At 47.7% G+C, this 18,116-nt stretch overlaps 8 protein-coding genes and 1 non-coding gene across 9 annotated transcripts; 3 read left to right on the top strand and 6 right to left on the bottom strand.

The window, feature by feature from the left end:
* Positions 1–370: 370 nt before the first annotated feature.
* Positions 371–2,119, top strand: I302_102413 (uncharacterized protein; the record flags this gene model as incomplete). The annotated part of the gene is made up of 7 exons (XM_019187786.1): positions 371–483; positions 551–652; positions 715–823; positions 902–1,294; positions 1,450–1,592; positions 1,665–1,898; positions 2,002–2,119. The coding sequence occupies 7 exons, from the start codon at positions 371–373 to the stop codon at positions 2,117–2,119; spliced, it is 1,212 nt and encodes a 403-aa protein (XP_019050664.1).
* A 341-nt stretch (positions 2,120–2,460) lies between these two features.
* Positions 2,461–3,258, bottom strand: I302_102412 (uncharacterized protein; the record flags this gene model as incomplete). Its single annotated transcript, XM_019187785.1, has 2 exons — positions 2,461–2,968; positions 3,164–3,258. 2 exons carry the CDS (start codon positions 3,256–3,258, stop codon positions 2,461–2,463), a joined length of 603 nt encoding a protein of 200 aa, XP_019050663.1.
* A 117-nt stretch (positions 3,259–3,375) lies between these two features.
* I302_102411 (uncharacterized protein) lies at positions 3,376–3,687 on the bottom strand (the record flags this gene model as incomplete). Its single annotated transcript, XM_019187784.1, has 1 exon — positions 3,376–3,687. The coding sequence occupies one exon, from the start codon at positions 3,685–3,687 to the stop codon at positions 3,376–3,378; it is 312 nt and encodes a 103-aa protein (XP_019050662.1).
* Positions 3,688–4,519: 832 nt separating this feature from the next.
* On the top strand, positions 4,520–4,949 carry I302_102410 (uncharacterized protein; the record flags this gene model as incomplete). Its single annotated transcript, XM_019187783.1, has 2 exons — positions 4,520–4,690; positions 4,791–4,949. 2 exons carry the CDS (start codon positions 4,520–4,522, stop codon positions 4,947–4,949), a joined length of 330 nt encoding a protein of 109 aa, XP_019050661.1.
* A 477-nt stretch (positions 4,950–5,426) lies between these two features.
* I302_102409 (uncharacterized protein) lies at positions 5,427–6,304 on the bottom strand (the record flags this gene model as incomplete). The annotated part of the gene is made up of 7 exons (XM_019187782.1): positions 5,427–5,488; positions 5,553–5,665; positions 5,762–5,846; positions 5,916–5,965; positions 6,014–6,039; positions 6,103–6,186; positions 6,251–6,304. 7 exons carry the CDS (start codon positions 6,302–6,304, stop codon positions 5,427–5,429), a joined length of 474 nt encoding a protein of 157 aa, XP_019050660.1.
* A 494-nt stretch (positions 6,305–6,798) lies between these two features.
* On the top strand, positions 6,799–10,366 carry I302_102408 (uncharacterized protein; the record flags this gene model as incomplete). The annotated part of the gene is made up of 3 exons (XM_019187781.1): positions 6,799–7,014; positions 7,200–7,547; positions 7,604–10,366. 3 exons carry the CDS (start codon positions 6,799–6,801, stop codon positions 10,364–10,366), a joined length of 3,327 nt encoding a protein of 1,108 aa, XP_019050659.1.
* Positions 10,367–10,987: 621 nt separating this feature from the next.
* Positions 10,988–11,191, bottom strand: I302_102407 (uncharacterized protein; the record flags this gene model as incomplete). Its single annotated transcript, XM_065869476.1, has 1 exon — positions 10,988–11,191. The coding sequence occupies one exon, from the start codon at positions 11,189–11,191 to the stop codon at positions 10,988–10,990; it is 204 nt and encodes a 67-aa protein (XP_065725548.1).
* Positions 11,192–12,212: 1,021 nt separating this feature from the next.
* I302_102406 lies at positions 12,213–12,309 on the bottom strand. The gene has a single exon. It is a non-coding gene; the product is annotated as a tRNA-Leu (tRNA).
* Positions 12,310–13,011: 702 nt separating this feature from the next.
* Positions 13,012–16,912, bottom strand: I302_102405 (uncharacterized protein; the record flags this gene model as incomplete). The annotated part of the gene is made up of 9 exons (XM_019187780.1): positions 13,012–13,098; positions 13,161–13,563; positions 13,614–14,314; positions 14,363–14,528; positions 14,592–14,756; positions 14,807–14,916; positions 14,972–15,024; positions 15,076–15,940; positions 16,025–16,912. 9 exons carry the CDS (start codon positions 16,910–16,912, stop codon positions 13,012–13,014), a joined length of 3,438 nt encoding a protein of 1,145 aa, XP_019050658.1.
* Between the last annotated feature and the right edge of the window lie 1,204 nt (positions 16,913–18,116).

Below are 18,116 nucleotides of genomic sequence, written 5' to 3'. Positions count from 1 at the left end.
GCAAGATGGACGAGTGAAGGTGGTATCGATGATAATATGAACGCGATGGTATAAAATCGAGGACAGGAGAGAGTAATGTTCGTTCTGATCTTTGATGGCGGGTTGAGTGAAACCCATCAGACGCGTCGTAAACAGGGAAAAGGCAAAATCAACATGACGTATCACGTGACTACGATGCAAGCAAGAAATATCAGTCACAACTGAATTTGTCGCGCTCATCAGGCTCACCGAGAATAGGCCCGTGCACGTGTGGATATGATGTCGGATGATTGATTCTGTTGACATCTGCCAGTCATGATATGACGTTCTTATCTATTTTCATCCTCTCTCCATGTATAACTATTAGATGCACAACGAAATAACAATCAAAATGGCAAGAAACGGATCGCAACCACCAGCAGGAGCAGGCCTAGGGGAATCATCCAGACCAAGACGAGATGATGATTCGCATAGGCAGAAGATACTGGTACTAGGTTGGAGGAAGTGAGCTTACCCTTTACTTTGTCAACTTCATGACATGGCATTCAGCTAATAAGGATCATCGTGATAGAGCAGGTAAAACATCATGTATCAAGACTGTCTTCCAGCAGATACCGACCAAGGAAGTACCTTTCTTTGGAGTCACCCAGAAGATTGAGAAGATCAATTATGAGTGGGTACAACCACATATTTCTTACCAGAACGAAATAGGCTAAATCCATATATTGTTATTAGCTCAATCGTACCCATTCAGATATGGGATACACCGTCCAACTTCGAACTGGATAATCTAGAAGTACCTATAAGTACATTCTCAACCGTGGTGTATGTGCTGGACATGCAGGTGGGTCATCAACTCAACTAACGTACAATCTACATCCAAGATATTGTTGCTAACTCTGCAGCTCCCGGGGATCCACAGCAAGACGACTCATACCACGATTCCATCCTCCGCTTCGTCCACCTAATGATCCGTCTCCACCTCTCCAACCCTTCCATCAAATTCCACATGTTCATCCACAAGTCCGAAGTCCTCTCTGAAGACTACAGGGGAGAGAACTACGCCGAGATTCAACGAACCACCAGTGAAGAGATTGAAGATTTCCCGTACAAATCACTCGCATCGCAGTACCCCAACATCGACCTGGAAGATCAACAGACGATATCGGTCATAATTAATAATCTCATATCGGATGTGAGGTATTCCATGACGAGTGTACACGATGTGACGCTCAGGGATGCTTGGAGTAGAGTATTGCAGGGGGGGATGGAGATGTTACCTGCTGTTGAGAGTCTGTTGTTGGATTTTACTTCGGTGAGTGCGGCCTATCTGGAGGTGACGGAATGATGTAGATGTTAAATTATCGAGAATAGAACATATGGAGGTTCACTGTTCCATTCCTCATGAATGGAAACTGAGCCGGATCTACAGAGCATATGGAAATGCTGATTCCTCTTATGCACGTCTAGCACTCAAGCGCAGACAACACCTTCCTGTTCGACATCAACTCCGGTGTAATCTTAGCTACGGACAACCGACATCGTACAGACGACCTATCAGAGCAGGTGACAGAGTATTTGTCTAGCTTTTTGGCATTTAGAGATTTATACAAGTCAGTTACGCCTCTCTCATTCTCCTTAATGCTTTATCAAATTGAGACGCATGACTGACAATGTTTCTTTAGGCATATCAAAAAGCGGAAATCCTCTTCAGACGGTCAAGCCCAAGCGGACGGAGTAGATATCAAAGATGCGGTGAATGGAGAGAGGCAAACTGCAAACAACGAAGGGGACGAGGACCAGGAGGAAGATGACGAGCCTACAAACTGGTGGGACGAGGAAGACCCGGATGAGCCTTGGATGACGCAGTCGACGAGATTGATGCCTAATACCACTTTGGCTTTATGGCAATTTACGCCGTGAGTGGTTCTTTTGCATATGATCTTTTACTGTTTATCCATCATTGCAGAGAGTGTGAGTGAGTGAAAGAACCCGATACTCACTCCCTTCCTCGTTGGATAGGTACCTCGCTCTGGTTGTACTGCTGCGTACGGAGACTTGGCAAGCTCGACGGGGGACTATAGAGTATAATTTGACGTTTTTGAGGCAGGGGGTGAGGGAGATATTATCGGTGGTGTAGATTATTTAGATGGTGATGATTAGGGTTATCAAGATGGGTGAGTACTTTGGAGTGAAGGTCCCTCCTTCCGGATATGTGCAAGAACACCAACACATGTGATAGTATCTAGCTGACGAGTGATTATGATAGTAGAGACATATTGAACGTCCCCATATTTTGTAGTAAGATCCACCAGGAACTCGGGCTGGAGGACAAGAATATATATGCGTACGGATAAATCGTATGCATAAATCTCATTTGAACCCGTTTGTCATATCTACTCATCTATGTTTGGTCGTTATGAACATTATTTTTAGGAATCCCATCAAGGGAATCTCTCTTTCATTCTTTCACTGCAATCGTTATTTTTCGTTATTCTGATTTGTAGCATCACCCTCATCCTTCTCCACTCCCCCATCTTGATTCACTACCACCATCTCTCCCTCTGGCGGGTCCATCCCACCTTCACCGTCAACATGAACTTGCAATCCACCCTCAGGTCTGCGATCTCCACCTTGTGTCTGACCATCCTGAACCTCCTCTCCTGGGTTGATCACCTCGATCCTGCCCCTTGGCCCTCCGCGCAACAAACCCACCTCAGCACTCCTACTCCGCAATAACAACTTACTCCCCCTCTCATCCCCATACCTAGGCAAACACTCCCCAACGATCCACCGATCTTCCACGTCGCCGGTACGTTGCGTTCTCCCCACGGCGTCTACGTAGCTCGGTAAAGCGGGGAGAGTCCAGGGTGCTTCTCCTTCTTGGCTGGGTGATACACTTGAGGTGGAAGAGGGAGGGGAGGGGGGACGGAATTGCGAGAGGAGTTTGAGGGTTTGGCGGAGGATTAGGAATAGGGTTGTTAGGAGGCTACGACGCGCATATTAGTCAATTTGGCCTCTTGATTTTGTATTCATGTGTATCCCTTTGCTCCATCAGGATATCTTCTTCTTCAGCAGAGTACGATATCCAGATTGGGGATCAAACGATACCAGGGTATAGTATAGGATGCTATCGTAGATGGGATGGTACAGAAGAGAACAGTAGAGAGAAACAAACACCCACATCAAGATAAAACACCCATCACCAACCATAATCAACGTATCCACCCCGCTCTCTTCCTCTCCATCCTCCTTTTTCGACCTGGATAATCTCCCCATGTGATTCAGGAAAATCACCCAGCCCGTTATTATACCCACCAGAACGACAAGGAGCGAAGAGAGGAAGATGATTTTTCGGGGGTTTGTGCGGACTACATGACTGAGGGTGGGCTTGGTCTATTCGTTGGTATTGGACTGAAACTGGGACTCGATATCGCCGGTGTTTCGGCCTGCCGCTGAAGGGGTGGGGATGGAGGCAGCTCGGCGTGGTCGTCCGATCGGACTCAAGAATGTCTCCAGTACTCGAACGTCCACAGGGGGATGGCGCGGTGTGGCATCTTGGGCTGGGGAGGTGGATGGAGGGGGAGGGGGCAGGTGGTGGTTGCCTTGTATGGGGTATAATCGTAGAAGCCTTTCTATGAAGGATGATTTGGTAGGTGGAGTAGGGGTAGTGGGTTTTACTTGAGCAGGGGGTGAGGCAACGGTCATATTTGGTTTTTTTTTTCTCCTTCGTTCTCAATAAGATGTGTTTGAGGTCGTATACCTGAAGTGCAGCTTCGCTTCGCTTCGTTTCGTTGCGTATGACGTCCTTTGGTCTATGTCTAACAAAGAGGTAGGGCAGGAAGAAGGCTCAGCCGCGTACTGCACTTTGGGAAAGATATGATTGAAGACTAGAAGACCGAGGGGAATGATCTCAGTACCGAATAAATAGAGATATTACCCAGAAGAAAGAAGGAAACACAAAGAGAATGGAGATCCAAGAAATCAATTATGGATGTAGACGGAGAATCGATACATCACATCTCATAGCCATATATATATATGTAGTCGAAATGGACCATATGCGACCACCAAGTAATCATCACCTCGGTCACTGAACAATAGAAACCAACAAAAAATCTACCTCCGAGTGATCGATAGTACAGTAAAGTAGATTGACGCTAGTCCAGGTGACACACACATGATCCCCTGATGCTTTAGCTCAACATCAATGATGGGTGTCGAGGGGGATAGGTTGGTTGCTATGTATTTCTCAGGTTTGTTAGATCCCTCAAACGCATCGACCAGATCGGAGGGGAGTCGGACGTAAAATGGTGTTGCCACACCTAAACAATGAGCATGAGCCACTTTGGTGGTTTTGGTTCCGTTGGTAAGATGTAAGATACTCGAGTGGGTTGGTTCCTGAAATTGAGACGATCAATCCAGATACTCGTGCAGTCCCAGTTATGTTCATTGTTGTTGTTCTTTTCTTCCTACAACGAACAACAGACAAGACAAGCAATATCCCACAAATACATATCCCAACCAGAGAGAACTCGTCATGGCCCAACAGATACCCTCCCTCCAGCCGGACAATTCCGACCCACTGAAACCCGGCACTTTCCAATCGGTCTTACCTCTCCTCGACGATATACTGGGAATACTGCATTCGCAAGCTACGGGTGAAGAGAAATTGAGTACAGCTCAGGCAAGTGAGGGAGTAGCGGCCAAGGTGAGTAGTTACATCGATCGATATATTCCATCTTCAGGTTATCGTCTAGAAGGGCCTGAGAGATAGGACGAGGTACTGATACGTTGTTATATATTTACAGGCAAAGGAACTTGCGTCTGCTATAGAAACTATGAAACTTGCTTCTATCAATTTACCAGGAGGTCATCTTTCGATAGATGAGTTGAAGAGTATTAGCGAGAGGTTAGATGAGGAGAGCGAGAAGAGATTGTATGTTGTCGTTTTTGATTGCTTTGATTGAGGCTTGGACTGATCATGTGTCCTCTCTTCTTCCTGTCTATGTGATGACCAACTCATGCACCCATTCATTTGGCTTTATATCTCCTTTGGCCTGTATTCTCCAATTTACCTTTTGATGCCCCCCAACGCTCATTCGCCCCGTTTCGTCTTCACTCCGTTCTTCGTCTCCCTCTTGGTCATCACTACCTTCGACTACCTCCCTACCCCTCCCTCCATGTCCACAGGCAAATACTCTCAGCCTTCCAACAACGTCAGACGCCCCTGATAGACCAACTAGCCACGAGGAATACCATAGCGGACGAATCAGGAAGTGTGATGCCCAGTCCGTCCACCCAATCATAGAGTAGAGTGAGAGATTCATCCAGATAAGACAAGTAGCGAATCTGGCACATATTTGTACATATAAATAATCGTTGTATTTATGGCATTAGTTCATGCATCATGTATCGTTACTTCGTCTGTCATTTCCGCTTGGTCCCTACTCATCAGAACCATCCTGCTCGCTCTCGGGTTTCATCCGGGTGATGACATTCAGTTTTTCTACGTGGTATCGTACATCATCTCAGCTGTCGAGAATACTATAGCTGGGTATGGATGTACGTACGATGTTTTAGGAATGCTCTGTCGTACATGAATCGATTGGGTGTCGGACCATTTGATGATGCATCTGGCTCGTACGGGCGCATTTCCAACTCTGCTTCTACGTAGACTGTTGAGCTGTGCGAATACAGAATCTTCGTCAGCGCAGGATACGAACAGAAGCCGAAGTAAAGCTGATAATGTGGTTACAGCGAGAGTAAGTGGGATACCCACCCTTTACCCAACTTCTGCAAGGCGGGATGCTGGAACTCGTTAAATGAGAAGACAGTATGCCATGATGTGGGAGGTGGGTGAAGTTCTAACATCGAGGTACTATGAGCTAGATGCTCCATAACACGAAAAAGGGGGCTAGCTGAGATACACTCACTCCCTCCTTCCCCTTCCACCGGAGCACCTACATTAGTAGCCACCGTATACCTGCGAAGATATCAGCTATGCGCTTCGGAGAGGATTAGCTGAACTAACGTGTAATATGGTTTACCACTTGATGTCTGCGATACACCTTCCAGGTCAGCTGAAGTAGCCATGTTAGCCCCATGCACAATGCAACTGACATTCCGTAGTATTGGATCTGCACCCAACCTCCCTACTAAGATCACTTTGGATATATCCAATGCTCGGGTGGAGGAAGAGAAAGCCTGTAGGTGAGGTGTTTTGTGAGCTTATATGTGGATATTTGTTGTTCCGAGTGGGACAGCTCACCCTTGTGTAGGTCCTCGCTGTGGATGAAGATGCTATGATGAGATTGGGAAACATGATGTATTGCTTTTGCTGCTCTTCTTATGAGGTTGAGGTATAAGTACTCGTACAAGTAATGTTCATCCTTGTTCTCATCCGGGTGAGGTCCGAGCTTGACTAACAACAACAATAACAATAACAAACGGAATCAAATTCGATCCCGTCATCCTTTCTCTCTTTTGCCACCGCCCCCCTATACACACCTCATCCGCACTCACCTCAATCCGACTTTCTCTTTTTTTCGAAATCAATCTCATGTTTATCTTATCTTCCTCTTCCTTCACCCTTCATCTAGCATCCACACCAAGTCAACATCCCACCCCCCACACACTCATTATGACTTAGGTCTCTATACCCAGTACTGCCAGACGCTGACTACTCAGAGCGGAACTGAGAGCAACGCACAGCATTGCAAAAACAACAACCGACAACGCAGTAAAACCTCTTCCGCTCCCTTTCCCTTTTCCCTCTCCCTTCCCTTTATCGACTGGACCGCAATTTGCAGAGAAATCATGACAAAGTGTAGATACTGCGAGGACGAATACACATCGCTCGCATTCGACGATATCAGCGGGAATTGGGCTTGTCCCTCTTGTGGTCAGGTGGACCAATCGGCGACGGATCGACATCAGTTTGTAGATGTTTCGAAATATATCGGGAGTATCGTAGATGCCGATAGTCAGCTGCAGGTCAGGGAACAGCTGGATAAGATACAGGCCAAGTTTCAGGTGAGCAACATCTACTTCTACTTGGTATCGTCCTCGGTCTCGCTCCTCTCGCTCTTCTTTCACGCCAGGTGTATTCGTATCACTTCTTATTTCCAGTGGATCTGTCTTCTCTATCCGCTTTCATCCCCATCCGCTGTCGTCCAGCATCTATTATGTGTAGAACTACCCACTGACTTCCCGCTTAGCAAGAAGTCGAAGCCATCTTCGACCTCTACCTCGGTATCCGATCATCTCACACCAGCATCATCGCCGGCCCCGCCGCTGACCTCAAAGCCGGTGCCAAACAATGGTTCGAACGCATGCGAGAGTCGGAGAAACAGCATCGTCATCGGGTCAACCTCCTTCAGCGAGCTCAGAATAGGCGAACCAAGTACATGGTAGCGATAGCTATCAAACTTGCTATTCAAGAGAGTCTCGTCATTGTTCTTCAAAACAAGCTACGAGACGCCGGTATCTCCCATCAGAGGAGGAACCTACCTGGTTATACAAAAGGTGATGATAGAATCAGCAATCCGACGTTACATGAGCTTTTCGTGAGTAACATCCTCTCTTATACATATAGTTCGCTTGCTGATGTATTGACTCACAGTGCCAAGCCAACGCCTTCTCCGAGGACAGTTTCGGTCACATGGACAGCGAACAATACCTTCGACTCATGTTCGCTCGTTACTCGAGATGGGTCAACTTTGTCATGACGCCTATGGAAATCACCCTCCTCCATGTCATCCAACTCACCAACCGACTCCGATTTCTCGTAGAATTGCCTCACGAAGAACGACTCAAACACCTCAAGACCAAACCTACTATCACTAAAGGTAAAAGAGAATGGTACGATTCCGACTTCTCCGACCTCCAAGGTATTAATTGGGATCAAGTCTTACCCCACGCTTTCCACCTTTACCAATTCCAAGAATGCGTCAGGTTATGGCAAAATTCTTCAAGTCCACACCTGGGTATCGCACTGACCCAATGGGCGATCCAGAGCTCAGCTGAAATGGTCATGAGTCAATATACAGCTCTTCAACAGGAATTGGCAGCGGAATATGGTAGAAGTCATTTTGTGGCATCTGAAAGATTTCGAGATATGAGGAATATGATCATCGCTTGGTCGACCTCTCTCACCGATGCTGGTATACCCTTCCCGATTTTACCGCTACCTCATAAAGGTGCATTTGGGGATGGTCTTACTGGATATAAAGGTGATAATCGAAGACCTATCCCTGAGATCGACATGGCCGTAGCGGCTGCTCCCACGATTGTCAAACACTGGCGTCAAATTCTCAAAGCGAGGCTTAGATATCGATTAGACGTTATGACGTTAGAAGACGAATTGTGGTTATGTAGAAAGATGTTCGTAGTATCTGGTCAAGTCCACCATTACTCGCAAGACCCCCTCGCTCAGCTCACTCGTGAGCAAGTGCGCAATCAACGACCTCAACTCTTGGAAATGAAGAAGAAGAAGACAAAACCTCGTGCATCGTTCAAATTCCGTACCAACGCGGAAGATGCGAGACAAGCGATAGTCCATTTTCAACCGCTCCGAAGGGCACGAGCTAGACCACCACCTGTCAGCTTCTGGACGCCTAATGGGCCGAGTATACAGTATGACTCGCTCAACATGCCAATACCCATGTTCACATCTAATATACAACAATCGCGATCTTTCGTAGCACCCCCCGAGGAGAGATCGCTTCAGAGAATGATCGAAGAGCCGGATCTTTCGTCCGACGAAGATGAGGGGTATAGTAGCGATGAGGATGGTGAACCAACTCCCAAAGCACCCAGTCTCGCCCAGATTAACGCGAATGCTCGAGCTGGCGCAAATGGCAAACAACCTTTCGCTTTTACCATCGGTCCAACAGGTTTCAACATCGACATCAACTTTACCCCTCCACCACCTGTTCAACCTATCGGACCACTTCCACTCGACTCGTCATCTGACCTGTCTCATTCTCCCGTCCCCATGTCTCGACAGTCCTCTGCCCAATCATCATCCGAGATGGGTTCTGCGTCTGAAGCGGAAACTGTCATTCGACATCCGCACGGTAGACTTTCGGTCAGGAGTATGCTCAACACCCCTTCGACAAGTGGTTGTACCAACCCCTCCCCTTCCCCGGTTAGCAACTATATCCAACCGAATCGACCCTCGCCAACCCCTCTACGAGTTATCACGTCGAACGGATCGACCAAGACCATGTCTTCTACCACCCCTTTAGTGGAATACAGGAATAGAGAAGATGCCCATGTTGGGTTGTTAATTAGGGAGAGAGAAGAATATATTCAGTTCCGATTACCCCAATTAGAACGAGATGGAAGATTGTGTCCTCCGTTGGTCGAAGCGTATATATGGAAGTGGCTGAGAAACCAAGTCAAGAACGGAAGTATGCCTCGGTACATCACCCCTGAGTACCTGAGGGGTATAGGTATAATAGGAGATCCAAGAAAGATGGATCTGGGAGGATGGGTCGCATCGAGAAAATACGAGTCGAGTCCCTTGGAAAGTCTACTCAGGGCCGGTATCAAGCCTCAAGAATTACCTGTGCAATATATCCCTCATTCGGTGATCCACACGAAGTTGCTCCTTGAACATTATAATGGACCCTCCCCGTTAGTTGGGATCGGCGCCAAGATCGACAAGAAACGTTGTGAGGAGGAGCTGGATTTCCTGTGTTGTGAAGATGCAGGCGAAGCGATGCAGGTGTATTTCCATACGGATAAAGAGGTCAAGATGAAGAGGATGAGATATGAGAAGAGTGGGTTGTGGGATGACCTGGATGATACGTACAGGCCCGAACCCAAGAACAGGAAGAGGAAACGGGCAAATACTGAGGAAGAGGAGGAAGAAGAGAGGGAGACACCGTTATTGAATTTCGACGATATCGCCTTTGATTCGCCCATTTACCGCTCACAGGAATTACCCGACGTACCTTCTACACCTACTGGTTCGTCCACAATTGGAGGGAATAGTAGACAAGATCTATCGAGAATCAGGAATTCCTTACTTGTTAATTCACCTGGTCGAAGGGATTTCGAAGGGATCAGTGGATTGTTCAAGAAGCGAGTGCATCACGTAGAAGACGAAGAGGTGGAAATGGAGGAAGGGGAAATTATTGATGAGGAGGGGGACGAGGAGGATTGGGGCGGAGTGGTGGGTTTGAATTGGGATGAGATAGGGTTGACGGAGGAATTGGGCGGAACAATCTGCGAGGAGGATGAGGAGATGGAGGACGGGATGGGGATGGAAGGGAACGGGAAGGGAACGGGACAGGGACAAGGGAAGAGGAAGAGGGGGAAGAAGGAGGTTAGGGTTGATGGGAATGTTCTGCCCAGGAAGAAGGGCAAGAAGACTTAGGATAGGTTAGGGGGGAGTAGTAAATGAAATAACGTTTTTGATGATACGCTTAAAAATATATAATTATAGCATTTACATACATTTATTAGAGTTGTTTTGTATGTAGATTGGTTGTATGACGTCGTATCATATCGAGATATGTAACTTGTATCATGTCCCTCAAGCGTGGCGAGATTCATAGGTTAGCGATTCTCTAACTGCATCCCTGCGAGTGAATCGAATATGATATACCCATTGATACATAAGATGCATTTCTCTACGGGATATTCGTAGACAGACGAGATAGGGGATGGCGCGATGGAAGATAGATGTCGTATATTTGTATTTGGTTGGGTATAGGTATAGGTATATGTATCTCGCCAGCATCGGTTTATGGAGTGTTCAATATCATATGACAGAAGGTTAGTGGCAGTGTTTGGTCTAGCCAGTCATCATGATTTCTCATTGATTGAATCTCGTCACCCGCGTACTGATGATAGATTCAATCAATCGACATGCTCATCCTCAGCGGCAGAAGACGCATCAGCTTCCAGCTTCCTCCTGGATCGAGAACAGGATTACTGTAGTCCAAACGATCGGTGTGTGCCCGAATTGAGGGTAAAGATTATCATAACTGATATCTTATGTCTTTGAGTGTGCTGGTGATTGCATGGGGACTTCAGATCGTTCGGATCTGACCAAGGCATCATTAGCTGCACTTGACGATGATAGCGGAGGTGTATGTCCAGCGGCCTTCTTGACTTCTCGAGTATCTTTGATATGGACATCAGCGTCGGCCGGTAGACTAATCTGAACACCTTGGTAATCAAGGAGGTGAGCTGCCATTGTTTCTAAATTATCAGTATCGAGATGAGAGAGGTTGTATTGGATGAGCATTTTTCGTAGAAAAGACGTGATAAAGATGAAGAAGGAAGGAGGAAATCAGCATACTTGTATGGGCGTATCCGTATGTAATTGAGTCGGAGGATCGTCGATGGCAAAACGCTAATCAAGCATGAACCCTGTAGTTTCCGGACCAATCGACAAATGGTAAGGATAGATATCAGACCATTCCTTCTGTCTTCTCTGCGCCCCGAGCAGAACGTGACGGTGTGCGCAATACTGTCCCGTCTGTTCGGTGCAACAAACGGATCAGACATGATACACGAACTGCTGGCATATTTTCCCGCATAAGCCAGGCTCATCGAAGCCTTGTGGCAATGCCCTTTTCGCTCGATCACGATGCTGTCAAACGGTGAGAAGACCAGGCCCGGCCATCCTTCGTTGAGGAGCGAGAAGATGCTTGGGCTGTCATACGATTTTCAGATCTGACTGTAAACCAGAGATTACGGTCAACACCTGGGACAGATCAACGTTCTAACTTAATTCAGTTGATGTGGCCGAGTGGCGCTCGAAAGTGGCACTTTTCAGGACGCAGGCCTCCTTGTGTCCAGGTGCGGACTGCTACCTCAGAACCGCAGTCTTCGGGCGTGGGGTCGAATCCCGAGGTGCCAACGATGATATCTGTCGCCTTCATCATGGCGTGGAGGGACTTATATGTCCGCTCTGAGTGAAGTGGATCGAAACGAAGTTTGGAAAGTGGCACTGGCGCTCTTTCGCAATGGGACTTGATCTTCCTGATCCGTTTCGACAAAACCAAATATCGCGCTCACCGATAAATACCTCTATCTATCCCGACATGAGACCAGACTCTATGACTGACCCAGTAGGTGCAAGAACCAGTCCGACACTTGATCGAACTTGGGCAAGAGACAAGGGCTGTTTAAGGGGAAGGGGGTTTTCCGAGTCAATGCCATATCTTGCTCTCGAAGGGGGGAAACATCAAAAATGACCAAAAAGATCGCTTTGGCACCGACGGGATTCGAACCCGCGCCCGAAGACTGCGGTTCTGAGGTAGCAATCCGCACCTGAACACAGCGCCTTAACCACTCGGCCACAGTACCCTGTCAAAAATTTCGATGGGTTGTATATATACCGCTCCGGTTTTCAGAGATGAGTGGAGCATTATGGACGAGTCGAGCATTATGTAGGGATGCTTCTGCCCTTCCTTACATCGTGGTAAGTGTCTGTGTTGAGTGGTTGTGAAGAGATCCTTCGTGATGTGATGAATGAGGGGTGAATGTGGCACTGTGAATCAAGAAGACGGATGCGATGTGTCGGGTGGCGGATTGGCCCAAAGTTTAAAGTTGACGACTATCTTCACGAAAGGTCAGGATGCAATGTATTACTGTATCTTATAACATGCACACCCCGGGATGAGATTCCACCTAACGAGAATTGCTATTGTACAATCAGGACGCCACATGTGGAGAAAATAAGGTTGCGGTGGCAGTTCTCGTTATAGGTGAAATCTCGTTTCGGGTGGAGTCTTCATTTCATTCTGGTTCGGCTACCTTTGCCAACAGGTCGCCTTCTGGACACAACAAAGTGCCCTTCCTTGAGGCATCCGATCAATAAAAATATTCCTGACTGTGTATCAAATGCATATGACGTGTATTGATATATTCTACATACAATATAATTAACATCCAATCCTGCTACGAAGTATCATTTATGATGTGAAGATGCAACTGTCCAATGTGTCAACCTTGATAAAATGAAAAGATGAGAATTTGTCACGCAGTTTGAAGAACGCTCTTTGATCGCTACACGCCTGTCACCCGTTTGATAGCCGCCAACCACTGCTCCTTCAGTTCCGCCGAATCAGCAGTATACATATAAGTCGTACCGGCCTACACCCACAATCCTTCATATCAGCCTACTATCCTTTAATTAATCTGAGTAACACACTCACAGTCTGAACGACAAAACCCTTTGCACCCTTCTCCTGCACATCAACAACCTTGTTCGATACCCCGCTCGTACCTTGGTTGATGGTACTTCCATTGGACTGAGCAGAATGGTGCGTAGCGTTAGACGGTCTAACCACAAAAACACATTCCCCCTTGACTCTCATACTTCCATTGTCAACCTCTCCGGCAGAGGACGACGAGGGAGTATGGGCATGGCCGTGTGTGGTCGTTGGGGAGGAGGTATCATCCTTGACTGTGATGAGCCTTGGGAAATCCGTGAGGATGAGGTATCGTTTTTTGGACGCTGGCATGAGGAACGAGGGGAGGTGTAGGGAGGGTGAAGATGTTCTTGCATGGATAGGCGAGGAGAAAACGATCCGTTCGTTCGACAATAACAGGGATGACCTGTATTACCCGTCAGCTAGATGAACATAGTCGGATATGATATAGCTCACCATTTACTATCATCCCCATTACTCAGATTCAATCTCTTAACCGGGGGATGCTGAGACACGGGAGTATTCCCGCTCGAAGAGGTCTGACTACCCATCATGATCCTCATTTCCTCTGATCTGACACTGGTCCGACTAGTCCTGTTGGATCTGATCCCAGCTGGCGAATGGTGATTACCTATTCTCATCGATTCGAGCCATCCCGTCAGGGCGGATCTGTTCCCGCCTGAACTTGAACTTCCATGGGACCAGCCTCGGGACTTCCGCTCATCCTTATTACCATGGTTGAAATACGATGGTTTGGGTGGATCCAACTGTTCGGCGATATCGATATGGGGTCCATCGGTTGGAGAGTAAATCACGGATTTATGAGGATGATCGACATTCCTAACGGCGTGAGCAGCGGCGTGTCGATCGAATCTTGGTTCCATGGAATGATCTACTGATTCTTCACGTTCACCCTCCTGCTCCTGCTCGCCCTCTTCATCACGATCATACTCGAACCCTCCGTCAGATACTTCGTCGTCAAAGACCGCCCATAGATCGGAATCTGGAGCGACGGTGGCGAGCGTAGCTACTGGTTGTGTAAGGCCGGTAGCCATCTCTGGAGCCGGGACAGTCCAGATTGTGGAAAAGTCCGTAAGAGCGAAGAAAGGGTGGGATTTGATATCGTGTACGGATGGTCGTTGAGCGGGTTCAAGATTCTGTATCCACGTCAGCATGCATGTCTGAATGCTTATAATCTAACTCACCAGTACCAAGTCAACCAAAGCCTTTGCGTCCTCGTCAAACCCATCTGGAAATTCCATCTCGCGTTTCAGGATCTTCTGGAAAGTGAGATAATCTGTCGCACCTCGGAAAGGTGTTTTCCCGGCCAAGAATTGGTACAAGATACAGCCAAAGGCCCAAATGTCCGAGCTGTACAAACATTGATCAGCTCGATTTGAACAACTCATGAATTGAGTGAGTCGATCGACTCACGCTGCAGTAGCAGGTTCGTTCCTCAAAACTTCAGGACTGACAAAGTCAGCCGAACCGACAAAAGATCTCTTCTTGGCATCATCTACCGGTTCTTCCTCCTTGTTCATGAGTTTGGCAGAACCGAAATCGGTAATCTTGATTCTCATATCGTCGTCGAGCAGGATGCTGAAGGAGCGTCAAAGTACGTCACAGAATTGATCGACTCGCACACTCACTTCTCCGGCTTGAGATCACGGTGCACCACACCCTTCTCATGCATGAACTCGATTGTATCGATCAGCTGGGCAGCGTAGTATTTGGCGGATGTCATATCGAGGGAGCCGAACTGACACACGAGATATTAGCAGTTGCATTTTTACCTAAATGACAGGTTGACTCACCTTCCGTATGTAAGTCGCCAACTCTCCGTTACTAGCCATGTCAAGCACGAAGTCTGCTTAGGCTATCAGTATGAGGCCTGATCCGTAGACACGTAAAAACTCACAAAGCGAGGTACTATCGTTAAACGTTGAATGAAGTCTGATCACCCCAGGATGAGCTTGACCAGCCCTACCCCCACTAGATTTAACGGATCTCTCAGACGGAGCCAAGGACTGTCTTCGTTTCTTGGGTGTCTGACCTCTATGTTCTCTTGTCGAACGTGCCGAGTGTTGTTCATACCCAATACTAGGACTACCTTGAACATCGGGAGTAGAGTACCCAGTCGAGGGAGGAGGTAGAGGGTGATCGTCCACTTTGGTTGCGGTCCTTTGATTGGGTGTGGAATACAAGTTCGAAGGTTCCTCTTTCACCGGAGAAGGCGGTCTCGATCTTCCAGTATCCGATACATCATTTGTCAAAACCTCACTCTGCTCCGGCACCACATCAGGATGTTGCTCCATCGTCCTGGATGGTCTTCTGCCTGCTAAGGTCTTCATGACCGGCGAAAGAGGTGCGGTACTCGATAGAGGGGAGGTAGACAAACCGCTATCCGTAGTAACAATTGATAACCTATCTCTATTGTTGCTCGGAACGACAGTCGCACCCGAGTCTTTCCTAGCCGTGCCAGCGGAACTTCCGATACTAGCTATAGACTTCCGTTTACTGGCTGCGGCGGGTGAAGGGCCATATCCACCTGATGAAGAGCCTGATAGTCCTCTTCGATGACCTCTGGCCGTAGTAGGCGAAGTGGACTGTCGTGGTGTAGACAAGCGAACCAAAGCATCTCGTTCAATCATCGCATATTTCACTTTCTTCTCTTGCACGAGATGATGCTGGTTGATTATCTTGATAGCGTATTTTCGAGGGAGTTTGGCGGATGTAGGGGAATGGTTGGAAGAGGAGGATGAAGCGGCAGTTGCGGCGTAAACCTATGACGGAGTAGGGGAAAATCAGCGACGATTTGAAGCTTGATCACTACTCATGATCTGGAACTTGAGAACAACCCCACTCACCGTACTGTAACTGCCCTGTCCCAGTTCTTCACCCAATACGAAATCCCTTATACTAGGCTTCTTCAGCTGACCCGAGCCGGAATGAGAGTGAGTCGAGACCTGGCTCTGTCTCCTTTCCCTATCCCTATCTGCTGATCCACTTCTCCGCCCGTTAGCGAAACTCGGTCCAGCATCTACACTCAGAGTTCTTGGTTTACCATTCACCAGACCCGGTGCTCGAGGAGGATCAGTCGGGGATGATGGCGCAGTCAGATGTCCCTCTCTGCCTCTAACAGGCGACGAGGCGTGGGATGGTGGAGTGCTGGAACGATGATCGTGATCCAGTGTATCCATCGGATCGAGCGATATTGTCACTCTCAACGGACCAGGCGACGTTGGGTCTTGTGAATTACCGTGATATCTTGGTGCGCGAGGTGTAGTGGGTGAGATGGTAGTGACCGATCCAGAGGTCGAAGGCCTATTGACGTGAGAGGCCGCGCCAGGGGGAGAGTGTGATGGGGAGGTGACGATATGCGAAGGTGTCATTCTACCTGATCTAGGTCCGTTCCTACCCCATCCTCTTCCACCTACTGAACCTAGTTCTGGTCCTCCATATCCCCTTCTACTCGAATATCCCGTCTCACTTTCCGTACCACTCTCTGCGCGACTAGGTAGTTGAGATCGACTGGTAGCTGCGGTGGAAGTTTCGATAGGCGGCGGTCTCATCGGTGCCGCTTGTAACGAGGATGTAGAGGAGGTGGTAGCTGTGGACCGCGACGACGATGTCGAGGCATTTCTGTTGATCGATGGGGAAGAAAGTCGAGGGAAGGTGGGGTAGTTTGTAGGAGGTGTAGGAGGGGAGGATGTCGGGGGAGTATGTATCGGTGATGGGCGGATTGTTGTTGCCATGGTGCCGTGTTAGTCTGATATTGTTCACAGCTAGATGCAAGAAAGGCGACTGAATAGTGATGTTTTAGTATACAGCTTGAATCCACTCGGTTACGGTACTGGTAGACCGATGTGGATGGTGGTGATGCTGATGAAAGCAGTGTGATGGGTATGATGCTATGTTGTTGTTGTTGTGGTAGTGGCGTTGACTTCCTTTGAACCGTCTGTCCTTTTCCTTTGATGTTACTATTAGACCGATACGGTATCACCCGGAATCCAATGATCAGAACAATGACCAAACTCTATAACTTTATCAAGCAGAGATTAAAAAGTTGATGATCTCCACTCCCCAAAGATTCGCTTTCCAAGAGCACGTCAGCTAGAGAGATGACTGACGACTCTGTAAAATTTTCCTTGCTAGTGGATGTCTCGGTTCAAAGTGCGTGATTCCGTTCCTTGATAGAGTTTACGCTTTTAACTTTTTCGGTGAGATATATATGATCTTTCTCGTCCCTTGGTTCGTTGGTTGATGTTGGTCGTCAAGTGCGTTCAAAGTGATGATGATGATGCGATGGATTTGTACTATGTTTGATTATAATTCTAAGTCACCGACTGAGAATTCGGTTGAAAAGTGGAAACTCAATGTCGGTAGAACATGTCGTGGTGATTTCGATCTTGCTGATTGTGAGATTGTATGAATCGCAAGCTTGTCATTGTTGATGTACTGGTGAGCATGTATGTATGGATGATGTCAAGAAGCAACAAGGTGTTGATGAAGGAGAGAATGATGGCTTTGCTAGTAGTATAGAGCATAGCTCCAAACCTGCGGATCATCATGTCACGTGAATATATTGAGTGACTCGGTCCGACGCGGGCCTGGACTTTTTGGGTTCAGACCAAAACAACTACACTCGAATCAAATCCACACAAACACACACACAACACACACACTGCTTAATGGGACACCCCGCAGCAATCAACTCATTCAGGCACCGGTACCAAAGGTGAAAAGGTGTATCGATCACATCATCAGCGTTCCTCCTAACAAAAGAGAGTAAGAACATGATCGAGTCGGAGTGAGTAAAAGTCATCTCGATGGGGGCCAAGACAAGGTATGTGGGAACATTGTGGAGCTGTGATTATCTCAAAGTCTAGTGAGCAACCGACTTCCCCAAGTCACTCGGTACATGGCTGTGGTGTTCTGCATGGAATCTCATTGGCTCCA

Source organism: Kwoniella bestiolae, chromosome 1, assembly GCF_000512585.2.
Source record: "Kwoniella bestiolae CBS 10118 chromosome 1, complete sequence".
Classification (NCBI taxonomy): Eukaryota; Fungi; Basidiomycota; class Tremellomycetes; order Tremellales; family Cryptococcaceae; genus Kwoniella; species Kwoniella bestiolae.
The sequence above is the reverse complement of the archived record's forward strand: the minus strand, read 5'-3'. Positions and strand labels throughout refer to the sequence as shown.